We start from the raw sequence: 19,160 nt of genomic DNA on the forward strand, positions 1-19,160 counted from the left end.
TTGGTAGTTTTGTTGTACTTGTGAAAGTCTGGAAATAAAAATTAAAAGCAAGGTTGTCCCTTACAATAAAAAATGGGATTCTAAAAAAGTCCTCCATGGACAACTTGAAACTGCAGTGCCAAAGGCCATCTGAAGTACTTGTTCTTTGGAGGTGTTCTATAGCCAGATAGCCACAGAGGCAGCAAAAAGTGTACCTGAGATGAAAATCCCTGGCAACCTCCCGGCCTTCCTGGTCTTGGGAGATAGAGGACTTTTTATCACCTCCACCACTGTCTATTAGACTTGCAGCATTTTATTCATTGCATTTATTTGGAGGCACAGGTGGGGACTTGCAAGAGAGAATCAACCACCATCTGCATTCCTGCAGAGGCCTTTTATGAATGATCTCTAAACACAAAAGCAAACTAGGAAGTTTTGATGCCCTAGGTATTTCCTGATCTTCCCCATCTGCAGGGCACATTTAGGGAACCCACAGACAGAGCTTGAGTAAGTATTCACCTTAATGCCTAAAAGCACATGAGTAGCATTTAATTAAAAAGCCATACAACAACATCTGACCAACTGTTAGATACAGTGCACACTTTTGGCTCTTGTTTACTAACACTGGGCTGCTCTGGTTGTTTACCTGCATAGCTGCAGGATATAATAAAAACTTAACCTAAAACAATAACTTTAAATAGTTTCCAGTTGTATTCAGTGAACTTGCCTGTAATTTCCAAGCTTGACCCAAACGATCTGCTTGTAACGTAGTTTCTTTCCAGCTTTACAGTCATTGCAATTCCAACATCCTTCTGGCATCTCTATGTTGAGACATTCTGGATGGAAGGACGCTGGACAGGACTCGCAGCACAGTAACTTTCCACCTTGAAACAAAAACTCACTCATTTTACAGAAATAAGGGTTTAAGGCTTGAGAGAGTTTTTTAAAAAAAATTATTATTTAATTAAATGCATGAAACTTGGATTTGCCTCACACCAAACATATGGCAAAAGGAAGGTATCAAGTCAAAGTTACAATGCTGGATTAAAAATAAGTATTTTTTGTATTATTTATGTCTCCTCTCTTTACATGAAATCATAATTCCTGACTGCATCACAAATTGGAACAAGAAAGCCAATGAATTAAAAAAATTCAGATTATATCGGGCAAGTTGACATTACATCAGACCCCCGTAAGAGAAACAGTCTTGAAAACTGTATGGCTTTTTTTTTTTTTTTAAATCCAGATGGTCTGGCAGTGGCCAATACCTTTTCTTGACAATTAGACAAATTTTGCACTTTTTTTGAATACTTTTTAAACCAACATTGTCATGACTAAATCCCTTAGCAATCAGTTAGTGTGCATAAAAATCAGCCTATAGGTTGATCAATGTTTTTCTGCTTTCAAAGTTACAAGAGAAAAAAAACATTAAATTTGTAATTATAAATCTGTGCATACTCTTCAAAATGAAGGTTTACCAGTGTGAGCACTATAAATTTACTTATATAATGCAGAATGAGATATACGGAAAGATTTCCTCCTCCCCCAGAGTTCCCTTTGAACACAAAAGGGAATCTGATCTAAGAATATGGTAAACATTACTTTTTTAAAAAAATTTAGACAATAAAGGTTCTTTTTTGGTTGGCTTGTTTTCTAGCAGGTGTGTTTATTGTGGGCACTCACGGCACATCTAAACCATTGGCAATACACAAAGAAGCTCATACAATAAACACATTTGCTACAATCTAGATAGAAATGTAATGAACTTTTTAGTCCCAGGGTAAAAAGACTGGGAGAGATTTAAAACAGCATTTTAAGCAATTACCATAATATCTGAAGTTTGAATTTTTACTTTCAAATATTCATCAGAAAATCTTGTCCACCTATAGACTTTCAAAACTGTCATTGATTTGATCGTAATATATTGCAAAAAGCATTCCTTAAAACAATCAGTGACAAAATCACTTACTATATTTCCTCTGCTAAACATGTAATAAAATTCAAGCATTTGGACTTTCCTGAGCTCCCGCCCAATGATCAAGTGTTCATTTTTTAATGAATTTTTGAAAGTGTTGTTTCAGAGGAAATACAGACCCAGCATAAATTACTGAAATAATATCCAACATGGTAAAATGCCAAGAGATGCGAAAACCAAACAAAAATCAAGAACAAAAAACTCTCAGAGCTAAGCAAGAAAACTTTGCTCTTAGGATGCATTAGTAAGATATTGCTCAAGCTAAGCATAGAGGGCTCAAAATAATTTTTGTGGTCAGAAGTTACATAAAATAAAAGCTATCTACATCTAGCAATGATCTAATTTTAAAATGACTGACTGGGAACAATTTCTGAACACTCTTTGGGAAATCAAATTTTTGTGGGGTTAGAGTATGACCTCTGAATCTTACAGACACATACAGCTGGATCTGTTTCCATAAATTCCTTTAAAAGCAATAGCATTACCAGCGTAAAGCAATAAATTTTTATGCCTGAAGAAGCTTCTGTCCTAATACTATTGTAACTGCCCACCTGCCTGCCTTTCTTGACAGGGCAGAATCCCTGTTTGTTCGAGATGCAGCACCTTCTGCCACTCCAATAAGAAGCATTGTTCCAGGAAGTGAGCAGTCAGTCACATGAGGAGAGAAAGGAGCATCAGTCTGCCTGCACTAACAGAAATGAAATACAAGACCTCTGGATTGTAACAAAAACGCACAGGCAAAAAGCCATCTGCCTTCCTAAGTCTTTGGTCTTCCAATGGAATGCCAATATACCAACAAACATTCAAACGGATAAATTCTCTATTCTGACTGTTGCAGGCTCTAAGCAGGCTTCAAAATAGACTTCGTCAGATAAACAATTTAAGAAGTTTTAAAAGTCATTAAGCTGACACTGAACTACAACAATATTAAACTTTATTCACCTCCCCGCCCCCGCAGTGATAGAATTATGTAGATTACTCCAATTTTATGGAGACTACCTAGTGGCAGATACACGATTTAACCTTTTGTAGAGAGGGAAAATTTAGTGATATTAATTATTTTAAGCCCTTTTATTATAATAAATATTTTGCCAACAACATGAACACACACTCACAATAATCAATGAGTGAAATTTACTAAAAGCAACAGGTGGTGCTCAACAAGCAAACATTTTTTGTTTGATTTAAAAAAGAAAAGAAAAAACAGGAAAAGCGAAAGTAAACTGAAGAGAAAGAAACTATTCGGTTACCTTTCTCACATTTCTTTTTGGAAGCTGACGAAGGAGGAGGAATCATAGGTAATTTCATCAACTCAGCACGATTTGATTCATTCAGTAGGTAGTGGGACTTATAGGCATATGAACTGAACAAGGGGTCTGAATGATCCTGCACTACCAGCCCTATATGAAACAAACAGAAAGAGATGAGTTGCAATGAAACTACCCATGATTCCATAAAGGAGAAAATAAAATAAATCAAATCAACACCTATTATGCATATATGTGTTATAAGTTTGAAAGAAAAGATAATATGAAGAAAAAGAAAAGTGTGACAGAAAAGGTTTCTATATCTACTAAAGGAAAAGGTTATGTGTCAGACAGAATCTGAGTGTAAGGAAAACTGAAGAGTAAACAAAAACTACTTCTAAATGAAATTTTACTTGTGCAGTAGTTTTAACTTGCACACTTTAAAAAAAAAAAGCACCAGAAAAGTACCTGCCGCTAATTCCCTATGAGCCATCCTGCCCCCAAAAGAAAACAGCCAGTCAAATTACAAAATAGTAAGACTATATCTCTGCATCAGAAACAGTACTGGCAGTAGGGGGTATACACTGGAGAAATAGAGATGGTATATGCAAGTCCCCATATGTTCAATAATTCCACAGCCATGGAACTCACCACTTGCCACAGACTTGGGCTCCAGGATCTCACCTTTAATTTTAAAAAAAAATTTACGTTGTGTTTCTTGCCCTTACAGTTGTGGAGAAAACCCCAAAAGATGTGTGCCAAACATGAGCCAACAAACAGTGAGTCTGTAGGGCACCCGAAAAAATAACTGTGAGGTGTGGCTTGCCCTACTTTTCTCAAGAAAAGCTCTATGGACTCTGCATTTCCATGGCTATGGAATTTTGCCACTGTCAATCACCTGACATTTTGTTTTCTGTCTCCCTGCATTTGCCCCCTGCTCTCCAACAGCACAGCAGTTAAGGTCTGGGAAGATGAAGAGCTGAAGCCAGCTACAAGTTCCTCCCTGCCAAGAGAAGGAGATTCTGAACTGAGCTGCCTAGACAGTATTGCAGGAGCTGATGCAAGGGGAATGGAGCCACTGGGGTAGCATAGCCAAAAAAACAACTCTCATTCTCAAAAATAATCAACAAATTTCAAGTAAAATGTGTATTTCCACTTTGAGCCATAAAACTGCTTCTGTGGGGCAGAGGGGATTGGAAATGAAGGGTATTTCCATTGTGATAAAATAGACTAATACAGATGCGTCATTTGGTCCCACTGTTGAAGAGTACACCAGGCCCTGGCTACATGTAGCTACTAGGTAAGTTTTTGATATATTCTGCTAGTGTTTTGATTTTCCCACTTTTTAAGACAGCATACACAACTCTCTCTTCCTAATACTATTTAGCATGTTAAGTGACAGGTATCACTGTTTGCACATGCAATAAGTAAGAGAACATTTGGAGGACATTTAATTCCTCAATTCTTCCTCACAAGGGATTCTCACAGTGCCCTCACCACCCAGAGAATTTCACCAATTCCTACTCCATGCCACCATCCTGATCAAAGGAAATCCTGACTGGAAGGAAATCCATTTTGAGCCAGCAATACTGCTGAATGGGTTGAGGAAGGTGCACCGTGCACCTCCACTGGCAGAGCACAATGCCTCCCAGTGTCAGCTATCCTGGACAAAAACAAATCTATACCAAATATTCTCCAAGAGTTGCCATATCCCTACCATAATACAAAGTGGTTTCATTTAGTGTCCAGTTATTTTACAATTTTTTTTTCAATACACATACTGAGTACACAGGAGTGCAAATGTATTTTAATTTCCATCTGCATGGTGCTGAAAGATTATTTCTACTACTATAAGGAGGTGTACCCTTATGTTCAGTTCAGGTTCCAGTCACAGGGTTTGTAAGTAGTTCAATTCAGATAATTCAGATAATAAATTAGATGTGAAACATATATAAATCAAGTAACTGTCAAAACAAACTGGTGACAGAAAAAAAAAAGACACTTTTTCTGTAACTTGCATACTTTAGAAAGTGACAGAAATGCCAGATCTGCAACTCCATTCTCTGGTGCAATCACAATAAGAGTAAGAGGAAACCCCTTTTCATGCTAGTAAGCAATCAATATTCAGATTTGGAAGCCTAGCACCAAATTCTGCTTTCAGTTGTGCATGTCTCCCACTGACTCTTGATGGATGCCAAATGCATGTATGAAACTTCCCACCTGTAGGGGACTTACCTAACAGACAGAGTAACTGTCTTTATTTTGTATTTGTACACTGCTGAGCACATGGTCAGCACCTTAAAAAATAATCCCAGAGAGCTTCATTTTCATAAATGGAGATGAATACATTTCAGGTTTATAAAGAGATGGGCGGGGAGGTGCAGAACACAAGAGCAGAGAGATACTCAGCTTTCAGGAGCCAGTTCCATATATGTTGTGGTCCTTCACAGAAACAAATACTGCATGCTACCGGATAGCTAATTATCCTGGTATTGTAACCTAAAAATGCTGTTTGGTATATTGCAATATTACAAACACACTACAGCTGCTCTAGAAATGTTTGTGTTCCTCCGTTCTAAAAGCCTATTATGGAATTAAGCTCAGATCTCATTACAATCACAGCCTTTCATAAACTGAGACTATCAATATCTAAACTCACTGTGGATATCTAAACTCACAATGGATATAGCCCTATGACCTGCCCCATCATTGAAAAAGCTACAACAACAGTAGGTGAAGAGGCAGTGTCCCAGAGTATGGAATCCCTCATGTAAGTCTTTATAGTGTCAGGCTGAGGCCACTGCTGACCCTTTTAAAGAGCAATTTCTAATCTGATCGCTCATCAACCAACAATGATTCAGTCACCAATTCTCAGCTGATTCTTCATGAGTAGGCTATAGGCTCCTGCATCTGAGACCAAAGTCAAAGTGTTTCCATGCAACTAGCATAAATTCTGAAGCTCTGGACAGTTTTGTTTTACATCTCTCTGCCCTGCTTACAGTAGAATCCATTCAAGAGCTTTACTAATTCTATGCTGAAAAGATAGAGAAGACGAGCAATTTTTCCTGGGCACCTGGACATAATTGTTAGCTAGAATATAAATATGAAATGAGTGAGACTTGTTTGACATAGGTGTTCAAATTAATGTTTATAACAAAAAGTACCTATATGAGTGGTTCTGTTAACATATACAAATGGGTTTTGCTAGTTTTAATTCAGAGATCTGAAAATAGGATTTTTGTTTTTAGATTGTGCACTTGTACACATGATAATGAAGTCAGAATCAAAATAAAACTTAAAGTAGGACAAAACACCTATACAGATATCTACAACTCAGCAATAAAAGAATAAAGATACATGCAACATCCATACGTTTGTCTGCATGTGTGTATGGTTAAGCAACACCAGCGTGATTCACTTTGCATATTTCCTTTTAGAAATGCCCCAAAGCACTGAAAAGGCTCATTAAAGGAAAAGCACTGAACCACTTGCAAACACTGTTTCACACACTTTGAGAGCCCCTCCCAGGCTCAGCAGCCTAAGACTTACTGTTTCCCTCTGAACCTCCGGAGGCCATTTCTCTGGAAAAAATTAGATGTATTTAAAAAGGAAAGAACTTTGTTTTACCTTGGAACCTCTGTGACAGCTCCATTTCCTGTACTGTAATTAGAACCAGGAAAAAAAATCCAACTCTGAGACCCCTCTTTCTTTCCTTTTGTCTAGATTCTGTAGCTAGTAATCTGCTCTCACTCATACAAAACCATCTTTACCACACAAACTAGGCCTCTAATTGCATAAGCTGAATACAAGCAAGCGGATTCAGGATTTGTCATGTATTTACACTCTTTTACTATTGACTGTCAAGCTGTTGAAAGACATGATGCAGTGTGAACTTTTTGAAGTATTACATATCACGTGTTTTTACATTTTTATATATACATACATACACACACAAAATTACAAACAAAAACTCTATGCATCTAAATTTCACATCCCAAAAAACATGGTAGAGATATTTTTGCACTGGGCTTTTTGACCAAAGTAAAATAAAGCACTGCAATATTTATTCCTACCTTCTGGCAGAAGTTAAAATAAATAAAGTGACTGACAGACTTCTGAGGTTTCCAAAAAAAATAGCTGCAGCATATGGAAAACTGTATTTTTACTGTAATCAGTTAAAATCTAATTTAGGTGGTAATTTCTGTAATATTTTTCTAAAAAAATATTTCTCAAATAGGTGTGGGATGTCAAAACAGGCATTTTCTAGCTTATGAGCAAACCGCATCCACCCACCTAAAAGATGCTCCATTATTTTCAATTTATAGAGGGTGAAAGCAACCCCTCTTGCTGAAGCAACAGAAAATCAATGTTTACTGATTTGACTTGCAACTGCTGGAACTGGGGACTCAGCATCCACTTTCTTCTCAACTGGCAGCACAGTATGCCTTCTCAGTGCTTCAAAATTGTGTCTGAACACCAAACACACCCAAACAAAATTGTATTAAAAAACTCTAGCATGAGAAATAAATGAATATCATGTGTACTATCCCAGCAGTCAAAGAGAAAGCTTTAAAGCTAATGGAGAGCCCCAAGAGGAAAAAATAATTGTGTAAAATATCCCAGCTTCACCATGTAACCGTAGTAACGACCACAGCAGACATATAAACTGAAGGGGGGAAAAAAGTAGTGCTCACCTCTTGCACAAACGAAACAAAAGCCTACATTTACAGCTGATGAAGAGTGATTCCTTTTGGAATGGTTGCTACAGATGAGAATGTGAGATGACACAAACAAGCTTCCTGCAGCAATACAGCCATCTCCTGAGTGATAGGCAACTGGACATCTCAAACATCTCACCATGCGTCCTGTTTAATATAATTGCAGAAAAATGCACCATGTCACAGTGGAATTAGGATAGGGCAGAAGACATCACAGACTGCGATACAAGTTTGGTTTTAGTTTAACCAGGGTATTAGACATTAATGTCTTCAAAAAAGCAACATGTTGTTTCACTCTGTTAACTCTTAACGTTGGATGCAGAGCTTCCAAGTGAAGACAAGACCCGTTTGGCTCTAACTACTCTAAAACTGCTTTGTTTGCTTGACCATTTTAGTTCACTTCTAATGGAAAGGACCTCTTTGGAACAGAACTTCTGTTCTACAGTCCATTGCTATCTGTCTAAGAGTACTTCAGCTTTGTACATCTGACCTTTAATTTAAAGCAAACTCCATAAGTCCAATAGCCAAATAAGTTCAAATGACACAGAAGTTATTCCAGGTGTCCTTAGCACTACTTCTCAAGATGCTGGCTGTTTCACATTACCCCACAAGACTGACCTGTTTCACAGTGAACCCACTGTATTAATGATCAAACTGATAATTAATCCGTTCATAATAAATTTATGTCCCCTCCCTCCATACTTTACACTCATAATGTAATACAGTATTACAATCATTTTCATTTTCTGCTACATGTCTCAATGTCAGGTATTTTAGTTTCCGGCTACTATCCAAATCCAGCTGTGCTCTCACCTCTACTTGCTTTGTGGATATCCTTATCCACTGAGCAGGCAGTACAGCAATGCTGCGGGCAACGGAATCCTCGTGACTCAAAGACTGCAGTGGCAAACTTACGAACACAGGCTTCATGATAAAATTTACCACAAGCATTGACTGAACAGCGCTTCACATCTTTACCAGGAAGCTTGCAGGAAAAGCATGTGTGCTGTCCTTTTAAGAAAAGGAATAAAACAAACCTCAGTATGAATGCTATCAGTTATTTCCTGAGAGGAAAATTTGGCAGAGGAGGAAAAACTCTGAAGTTAATGCAATTCCACCAGTGTAAGCAGAATATCTCCCCCTCACTACAAAACAACAGATTATGACTACTGCACATTTATTAAGGCCCCGATCAGGATGAGAGCCCCATTGTGCTGGGTGCAGGATGAACAAACAGGAAGACATAACCCTATCACTGAATTACTAATTTTCCTTTTAAAAGCACTTGCTAAGTGGAGAGGGAAGGAAGTTAGCACTGAACTTTATTTACTATAGAACATCTCTGCCTCAGTTTGTTCAGTCCACCATATGATTACTGAAGCCTCTTCCAATCACTGTAATCCATCAGGCTCCTACACCAACGTTTTCCCCCCATCACTCAAACACATTAATGCATTTACCATTTTTACACTCCACGCAGATGAACTTCCCATCAGGTATTGATTTCAGTCCCAGGCATTCCATATGGAAGACTCTACAGCACTCTGCTTCACATGACACCAGAGACTCACCAGAGCTTTCACAGATCTTAAACAAGCAAATAGCTAGTCAGAGAACAAAGCTGTTGACGGATGATTCAATTCAAGCGACTAACAGAACCAAAGCAAGGGAAATTAACCAGTTGAAATCTCTACATACTATGACACTACAGCTTCCTGGTTTTTGAACAAGGCAGGAGAGTTGGCTAAAGCCACTGCCATAACCTAGCAACAGTAAGGGCACTGGAAGCCTTCACCAGCCATTGAATGTGTTCCCTCTAATAAGGTGCACCCATCCTTTTTGCATCAGCTTAGCAGGGTTATTATGTGGTGCTTTCAGGCTTCTCTTAGCCACTGCTGACAAACATGCTTTCCCCTCCCAGCCATATATAGAATCTCAAGCAATTGGCAAGACAATTGCCACATTCTCCCTCAGATGCAGACCTTGCCAGTTAGCCAGGCCTATGTCTTATCTAGACTAGCATACTGTAATACTCTCATTTTGTCTTACTCTAAAAGACCATCTGGAATCTTCAAATAGGGCAGAGCCGAGCAACTTGCTTGCTTGGTGATATTACCCAGTGCAGGTTGTATTATATTGTCTACGGACTCAGGCTTATTAACCTGCAGAATGCCATTTCCATATTTTTGTAGTGGAAAAAAAATCACCTCTGGAGCATTAAACGTACAATGGCTGGGTCATTTCATCATTTTTCAGGATGTTCAATGTCAAATTATGCGATTTGGTCAAAATACAATAGCGTAATTTAAAAAGAGTTTCCTACTAGACCAGATTAAAATCAGAAGCAGATAGCACATCTTTAGCATATATTTGTTTATAATACCATCATGCACTTTCCACCTACCTGACAAACAGTATCCTTCTTATTTGTTCCAGTGCCTCTTCTTGATAAGCTAGAGTCTACTGATTGTACATCAGAAGCATCAGCATCTGCAGTAGCTGATGGGCTGTCAGAATGCTTTCCAAAGCTACCCTATAAAGAAATCAATCCACAACCATTTTTAAATAAGCGACTTTAAAAGGCTAGCTATGGCATGGAAAAAATTAATTCAGTGCTGATCAAAAGAAAAATGCTTTTAATATACATTAAAAGACCATTTGAAAGTTATCTGAAAGCTTGTGAACCTCAATATATAGTGACAAACAATTTACTGCCCATTTAATAGATATCCTTTTTCAGCACTGGACTAGGATGGGAAAATACACAAGATGCTTATGTCCCTCACAACCGAACACTGAAATATTTTTCTCACCATTGCCATAACATTCTATCAGATTTTTTAAAGAGCAAAACAATTCAGTTATCTGAATTTGACTATTGAGTTACTTGCTTATTCAAAACTGCAGCCATCAATAATGCCAGGTTTCTGTCAAACATACTGAAATGTACATCGGTGTGCAAATACCACACATTTACCTGCAGATCATTAAGTCCTCTTGAATCAGAGTCAGATGTGTCTCTGTATGCTGAACTAGTCAGTTCTACATCCGTTGAGGCCCGACTCCTTTTCTTTAGAGGTTTACAAGAATCTGAAATCTCGCTGGCACCTTAACACAAGACATTGACATTAATCCTAAAATATTGTTTTCATTTTCTTTTTAAATCATATGGAGAAAAATGACAGAGACATGAAACATGAAACCACAAGGCAGGACTTTACAAGCATCTCACTTTAAGATTTTTAAGTTCAGAACTTTACCACTAAACATTTCAGTGCTCCAGGGTAAAAAGTAATTCAGCCAATAACGTTCAAATGCCATTAAACAAAAAACAAAACAAAACCTTTTGTCAAACTGCTGGATAGCTCATGTATTGGCACAACCTACTGAACTATCACCATTTAGGGAATGGCTACATTTGCAGACGTAGAGCACTGTGAGTTAAACCCGCCTTCGTAGACCACAGTAGGAAAAGCGCTGCAGTCTGTCCACACTGACAGCTTCAAGTGCACTGGCGTGGCCACATATGCAGCACCTGCAGCGGCACTGGGAGCAGTGCATTATGGGCTGCTATCCCAGCATGCAAGTGACTGCACCATGCTTTTCAAGTGGGGGGAGCAAGTGGAGTGTGACAGGGAGTGTGTTGTGTGTATGTGGGACGGGAGAGTGGGTTTTTGGGGCGCTGAGAGTGTGTCGGCATGCTGTCTTGTAAGTTCAGACCCCCTTCCCCTGCCTCTCTCTCACTCACTCAAAGCAAACAGTAAATGTTTGCTTTTTCTTGGAGCTGATAAGCAGCCCGCTTCTCCAAAATGGAGCTTTGAAAGGGCATTTCCGCATTCCTGCAGCCAATTATTTCACAACGACAAGAGTGGCAACTTGACTTAAGGGGATTATGGGACATTTCTGGAGGCTGACCACAGCGCAGTAATGCAACAACTCGTTCACACTGGTGCCACAGCGCTCCAGCAGAGGCGCAGCAAACGTTATTCCACTCACTGAGCTGGAATACCAGCAGTGCTGTAGCTGCAGAGTCAGAGAGCTCTACGTGCCTTGCCAGTGTGGATGGGGAGTGAGCTAGGGTGCCCGGGGCTCCTTTATTGCGCTGTAAGTTGCAAGTGTAGCCAAGGCCTTAGGTACGGATAAACTCCAATAAGTAACATCACATAATTTATCTTATAAATATGACTATGTTCAGACACCCTCTTTTTTTTTTTTTTTTTTTTTAATAAGAATCATGTAGTGAAAACATCAAAGCAGACCAAGCATACACTCTATTCTCCCAACTGTTATTACAAAAAGGCCATAATTCAGAGGAACCAAGGTAGATCAATACAATGGAGTCACTAACAAACATCTGGGAATTGTGCGCAGTTCACACAGACTGAAAGCCATCAGTGAAATATAATGAATGACCTGTAAATGGGGTACTTATAATTAACGTTTTTATTCAGCCAAACTCACCTTTCTGTAATCCAGTCTTCACTGCTGTCTGTGGAACCATTTCTACCTGTTTGGACAGGAAAATCTATAGTTAACAGAGGAATTTTTTCCCCTAGTATAAAAAAGAAAAACACATCCAAGTTTAAGTGATTAGCATATCTGAACTCAGATGTAGTCTGGCAGTCGCTTCTCAGTGTAAGCCTTCTGTCCTGCTGGGATTTAATCCTAGCTGCCTAGGCTGAATACCAGGTGATAAGGCAGCCATATGTTCAATAGCAAGGTCCTTTCCAATCACTCCCTTTGTGCTTGAAGACAACAGGAAAACTTTATCCATGTCCAGCAGGCAGGAGAGGGGTTCATTCCTGTAACCAACCCTGATGTTGTTGTAAAACCCCACACCTGTTAAGGTAAACTTGTACTTATACAGGTCTGACACTCAGGTTAGTGAGACACTTAATGTATTGCCATATTAAGGCACTTCCATCAAGCATGCACTCTTGAGCTTCTGGGGATATGGACTTTCTCTCTGTATAGAGTTCTGCAAGGTCCATAAAGGTAGGGATGAGGACTCCATATAGAGCATTGCAGAGCTCTATACAACTGGAAACTCATGTCAGTACAAACTTAAGACGACAAGTTTGTGATCTTCCAAAAGCATGTCATGTTCTTGGTCCTACATCAGAACGATGAAATTAGAAATTTTTCTGCCAATATACATATAATACATGTGAGAATTTGGTGATAAAAAGCATAATTAAAGGAAGAAAGTTGTTTCCTAAGGTCCTGGTTTTAGGCTAAGAATTGCAGGCTTTTATTTCTTTGCAATGTGGTTAACAAAGCATAGAGAAACACATTTAGTAAATATTTAAGGATTAATCTAATTTTTTTTAAAAAATATTTTATTTTGTTGTACAATAGGTAAAAACATACAATAGAAGGATTTGTATAGGATACAGTTCGTAATACAAATATAAAATCTAAACAATCACTTGTATTTCTCTATTTCTCACTGTAACAGTAGCATTAACATTTTGTTTTTCCCATTTGTATTCATTCCAGTTATAAATTTAAACCAAGCGGTTGCAGATTGAATTTGGGAATCGGTCGCAAGAAAACTTGACTTTGGGTAACATATATTGTTGCATAATTGTAAGAAGTTAGTAAGACTTATTTTGAATATAATTTAATACATTCAAAGTTATGTGCATTACAGTGCATCTTTGATTATTTTATTACGTTTTAGTCACATACTTTGCCTGAGAAAAGCAATTTAATGTACTATGTTGCCTTAGTTAGCTACATAGTATAAGCAAGCAAAGCTAACCTGGAACCACAATGTTCCTATTGTTGGTTCTTATACCTTTGTTAAATTCAGAAGAATTTGTAAATGCAAAAGGATTTATTTAGAAATACGGAAATCACAACTTCTCATGTCAAGAAGTTAAAGGGCCTATGTGTCAGCTATTTTACATCCAACATTTAGGTTGCCTTTTAAAAAGAAAGTTTCAGTGACAAAAATTTTTAAAGTGAAAATTTCTTCTGTCCCTTTGGCAACCCAAACACAGAAGTGTCATACTAGTGCATCAGAACCAAAATATGAAACTTAAAAAAAAAAAAAAATAGACAAGGCCTATTTTCATCCTTTAAAGATAATTGAAGTGCAATAAAATAAAGTGTAATGGGCAAAGAATAAATTAGGGTTTTTTAAAATATCCACTTTACTCTAATGAATTTTAAAAAAACCTTTAACCTGTGTCTCTTTTTCAAAAAGCCCATTGGAAAAACCTGTATTAAACATTTGTTATACAAAAAAAGTCACAGGTTTCAATGGTGGATGCCCTTAGGGTTTAAATAGGGAAAATTTGATGGTAAGGAAAAGAACCAACAACTCTGACAAACTTGTTAAATAAGTGTATTGAGTTAAATATTTAAGTATGTCACCTGCTCAACTTGCCTACTCATCTCCACTCAGAACTTTTTTTTTTTTTAAATAAAGCAACAACATTTGTCTGTCTGGCATTCAGATTAAAAGAGTGCCCCTGTACATGTTAGTTCTACTTAAGGGGGAGAAAAAAAAAAATATCTAAAATCTGTTTTTTTGTTTATGTCTGCCAATATAAAAGTCAGATTATTCATCTTTAAAAATAGATCATTCTTAAGTCCATTTTCAAAAGTGATCAAATAAATCAGAAACTTTGAAAAACAAAACCTCAATACAAACCAGCAGCTAAACCAAGAGTAAGAAGAAGAAGGAACCTGGTGGCAATTCCATCAAATAGGTATTATTAAAACAAAATCATTTTGCTCACAACAGAAATCTCAAAGTTAACATGTCAGGTTCATAAGGAGTCTTGCGTCATTGAGTTCCCATTATCCAAAGCCTGAACTGATACTGTGAAGATGCCAGTAGCAGAGTCACAGCAATAATGGTACTGACAGGGGGATTTCATGAAGGATAGTCCAAAAAAGAAACTCGATGGGCAAAACGGAGAAAAATAAAAAGGCACCAATATAAGCCACAACATTTATGAATACAAAATATATTTTAACTCTCTACATGGAGGAAGCCAACCTGCTCCTTTTTGATCTTCTTCTTTGGCACAACTTCAGTGGATTTCTCAGACTCTGAGCGGGTTCGAATCGATCTTCTCTGTTGCTTCTTTTCTACAGAACCTGAGAAAGAAAAGGATTCTATTACATGATTCCTTCTATTTCAGCTTAGTGTGATAAGTTCAGTACCAAGTCAATGGCTGTAATAGGGAAAGCAAAGCTTTTTGCGCTTTTTTGATATTTAACAGATTTTTTAAAAACAGTCAGTTCAAAGTTTTTTTTGCCAGCTGGAGCCCTGATTGCAGACAATACATCTAATGGAGAGAGGCCTGGGTTCAGAAAAGACACCAATAAAAGGGTGAAGGGAAAGGCTGGAATCCACATGTTTGGAATAGGGTAACAGTCTGTCACAGCATGTTACTTTCAGAGCATCCGGTCTGATCATTTTCTAACTAACTAGTTTGCCTTTCACTTCTTTTGGAAGGTATCCATAACTCTGAAAACCTCATTACCTAAAATGTCTTGATATTCTACAGATTCAGGACTTAGATTCCAAACTTTCACTCTCCAAAACGTGGTTCTCGGGGCCTTTGACTTTATGGCCAGGTGGATAAACTGATTTATCAAATATCAGAACTCTAGATATTAGGAAAAGTTTAGTCAAAAGCTAGGCTACCATAATTGCAATAAATAAAAAAATTGACAACTTTAGATTAAGATTTCAGGATGCTGAAAAAAAAATTGAAAACAAATGGTGATCAATGGACAGGATGCTATTCTAGCAGACAAAAACTAAAGAATACGTTTCTTAAATTTATGCCCTGGAAACCAAGCTCAGATTAATAAGGGTGATTAGGATACTTGAAGACACCAGAACACAGGCTACTTTTTAAAAAAAATGGCAAGGGCAAAGGAATATTCTGTGTTACAACACTGCTCCTGTTGAGGAACATCTGCACAGCATTTGTGCAATGTGTAATTCTTGAAACATAGCACACAATTAAAGGTGTAAGACAGACAGAAAAGTCCAACATTCAAAAATTCTTTTTTAGCACGTGTTACAGTCTTGTTCTTCTGCATCAGGTGTTTTCAGCCTAACAGGATAGAAATTAAATATATTTTTTATAATTTAAAAAAATGATTATTTAGAAGAATAAAAAATACAGATCTGGAATATTTTGTATTCTGTTAAGAGGATTCATGTTGGAGGCCATAAGTGTCTGTGCTGCTTCCATTGATAATATAGTATATACCTAGAAAAAGAGGCAGGCTGTAACCAAAGGCTAGAAATTGTTCCAGACGACTCTAGAAGCATGGAACTCCACCTTTCCCTTATGCACTTAGATTAATATTTATTTAGTGAGGTTTCATGTGATGTGCAATTACTCAGGATTATCTATTGTTAATCTTGTTTTCTTGTTATTTAGAAAATTGTGCATTTAAATTGGTGCAATGGAAGTTGATAGGAACAAATGGCAAATATAAATGGTTTAAAAGATTTTATTTTTAAAAGGGACACAATTTAGAACATTACATGTTTTCGTGGAGAATCTTAGTGCCCCTGAGGTTTAGAGTAATTTAACTTTTGGGTCCTAGAGAGTGTTCCCATATTGGGATTTAGAAGGCAAGAGTATACCTCAAATTTTACTGTGTATTAAAGTTGCTCTGATTGGCCCAAGGCACCTGATCTGCAGCCCCTCCTGTGTCACCTCTATGTTCAGCAGGCATGCCTTGTACTATCCATGAAAAGGGTTCACTAATTTTGGACAAGTCTGACTGGGAAAGTTCAACTAATCAGTTTTCTTCTTTCATCTCTATGCTCAACACAGCAGAAGGAGTTATGTTGTGATGAAAGACCTGTATCAGAGAAGATAGTGCCGCTGGAGACCAGTGCCACTTCGTATTGGATGCTAGTGGTATGCTCAAGTAGTGCAACATACACTCCTTGTTCCCCATTCCCCAAAGGTTCAGTGCATCACCTCCACAATACTCTTATCCCACTTCTGTGCAATTTATGAACAAGAGCTAGGTTCAGGCTGGTTTCTAATCAGCTGTGCACCTCACTAGCTACTAAGTCATTGGGTCAGTTTTGTTTCCATTTATACCTCCAGTCTCCCCTTTAAACAGAATTCTCAAAGTAGTTCTCTTATCAGATTCCAGGTTACAGAAAACAGATTTTCCCCAGTATTATGGAATTCTGTACATTTCACTGTGGCTTATCCATCAGGGCTCCCAGAGTCATTCTGTAAAATACTTTACCGTAAAGGTATTCTGAAGTTCCGGTGACCTTAAATTTGAAAAAAGGACTTCCAGTTATGTTCCATGAGAGGGGACCAATAATTGTCTGCACTTTGGAAATGGCTTTGAAAGTGACTGTTTGGAGTGTATACTGAAGTAATGCTCATGCACTGTATGGGGTGTTATCAGGTGATGTTTTACGTATCCAAAAAACCTGAGAAAACGAAAAAAAAGAGGCTCAGAATTCTCACCCTCCCTATGGCCTAAGAGCCACTGCGAATTGTGGAGGTGATGCCCTTCGTTTCCAGGGGAGGGAAACAAAACAGAGAGCACCTCCTCTGTTGTTGGGCAATTAACAAAGTAGCAATAGTTTGGAAAAAGCTGCCAGAATCATAGCAATTAAAAGCTGGAGAGACAATGACTCTGTCGTCAACAGCAGATGAAACCCCATCTTGCTCACACCAGGGTCAAAAAAATCCAAAGTGCTCATCTTGCATTTGAAAGTCCTCAGGCGCAATCTGCTGTGAAAACCCAGGGGATAGCAGATTTAAAGTAACACTACATAACAAGAATTACATATGCCGAGGAGCTGAACTGTGTGGGCTGGGGAGGGTGTTCCAATATATGCAGAATGGTGTGAGGTTTTTTTGTTTTGGTGTCTTTACTTTTATTTTTTTGTTTTGAAAAAAAAAAAAAGCTAACTACACTAGGACCAGGTCCTTTGCACAGCTACAAAACTAAAGCCAAGGTGACACTGAATAATGTTACAAGATAAAAAAATCTATTAGAAAGAGTAGTCAGTTTTATGGCACCTAAGCTGAATCCAATACCTGCCTTTTCTGGTTCCAGACTGAAGACAACTTTTCATCCTGCTGTTGAGTATTAAAATGAATGCACTCTGATCCCACCCCAAACTTACTTTGTACATATTCATTATTAAACTAGGTCTTCTCCACAGTCTATAATATCTCTAATATGATTACAAACATACACCTCTACCTCGATATAACGCGACCCGATATAACACGAACTCGGATATAACACGGTAAAGCAGTGCTCCGGGGGGTGCGGGGCTGCGCTTTCCGGTGGATCAAAACAAGTTTGATATAACACGGTTTCACCTATAACACGGTAAGATTTTTTGGCTCCCGAGGACAGCATTATATCGAGGTAGAGGTATACGTCCAAACACATAATATCTCTGATGTGTTTTCCACCTCGGAGATAAAGACCATTTGACTGAAATACTAAAACCACTACAATAGGAGGAAGGACTTGAAAATGGAGTTCAATTTAGAATGTCTCTCTCCCCCATCATTTTCCACCCTACCATTTTCTATAGTATGTCTTATCAATTTGCTCCCAGAGACTTTCTGCTGGGATTAGCCCTTCCCCACTGAAAGAAGAGCCAAACCCATAGCCATTTCTGAAGTCTCAGCATCAATAATCATTGCTTTTCTTCTCCAAGGTAAAAGTTACTTATTCAATTTAAATGCTCACGCCTCTCTCCCTGCATGTTATTAAGTTCAGTTTCTTCAGATAATTTGCCTTAGGCCTTCTCTTTCCTATTCTAAGCCTCTAGATACTCTTGATTGCTTCACACTCTTCTCTCTTAAAGACACAATACTTTATACGTATACAGTGTCTAATAAGATAGTGCTCAAAGTGCTTCAGAAAGGTAAGCATTATCCCATTTTACCACGGGCATTAATTGAAGCACTGAGACATTAATTATCTTGTACAAGGTCACACAAGAAAACAGTAAAGTTGGGAATAGAATTTACTCTTGATTCATAAAGCCTGGCTCTAACTACAAGACCATGCTGATTTTGGCCTCATTTGCTTTGGTCCTAATTGCTGCTTTTGAAATTTGATGCCAAAAGCCATTGTAATGGTTTGCTAACACAGAACCATTTTATTGCCTCCCAACTCAGTGAACTATTACATTACCCATTGTTCCCTATCTTTTCTCCACCATCACAGCCATCCAACAGATATGTTGACTTGTTTCAG

The 19,160-nt window shown here is 38.0% G+C and overlaps 1 protein-coding gene across 8 annotated transcripts in view; it reads right to left on the minus strand.

Moving 5' to 3' along the window:
* NSD3 (nuclear receptor binding SET domain protein 3) overlaps positions 1-19,160 on the minus strand; it is a 64,510-nt gene that overhangs the window by 19,107 nt on the left and 26,243 nt on the right. For 5 of the 8 annotated variants that reach the window (XM_032774586.2, XM_032774587.2, XM_032774589.2 and 2 more), the window contains exons 8-16: positions 14,932-15,032; positions 12,381-12,426; positions 10,897-11,027; positions 10,324-10,452; positions 9,380-9,506; positions 8,733-8,930; positions 7,896-8,066; positions 3,205-3,354; positions 707-863 (exon numbers count right to left, since the gene is read on the minus strand). In XM_032774586.2, the coding sequence (XP_032630477.1) occupies positions 707-863; positions 3,205-3,354; positions 7,896-8,066; positions 8,733-8,930; positions 9,380-9,506; positions 10,324-10,452; positions 10,897-11,027; positions 12,381-12,426; positions 14,932-15,032 (1,210 nt within the window). Of the gene's footprint in view, positions 1-706; positions 864-2,511; positions 2,643-3,204; positions 3,355-7,895; positions 8,067-8,732; positions 8,931-9,379; positions 9,507-10,323; positions 10,453-10,896; positions 11,028-12,380; positions 12,427-14,931; positions 15,033-19,160 lie in introns of those variants that run through there. The other 3 variants (XM_032774592.2, XM_032774593.2, XM_032774596.2) reach the window with 3 other exon arrangements.

The sequence above is a fragment of the Chelonoidis abingdonii genome, chromosome 2 (genome assembly GCF_003597395.2).
Source record: "Chelonoidis abingdonii isolate Lonesome George chromosome 2, CheloAbing_2.0, whole genome shotgun sequence".
In the NCBI taxonomy this organism is placed as follows: domain Eukaryota; kingdom Metazoa; phylum Chordata; order Testudines; family Testudinidae; genus Chelonoidis; species Chelonoidis abingdonii.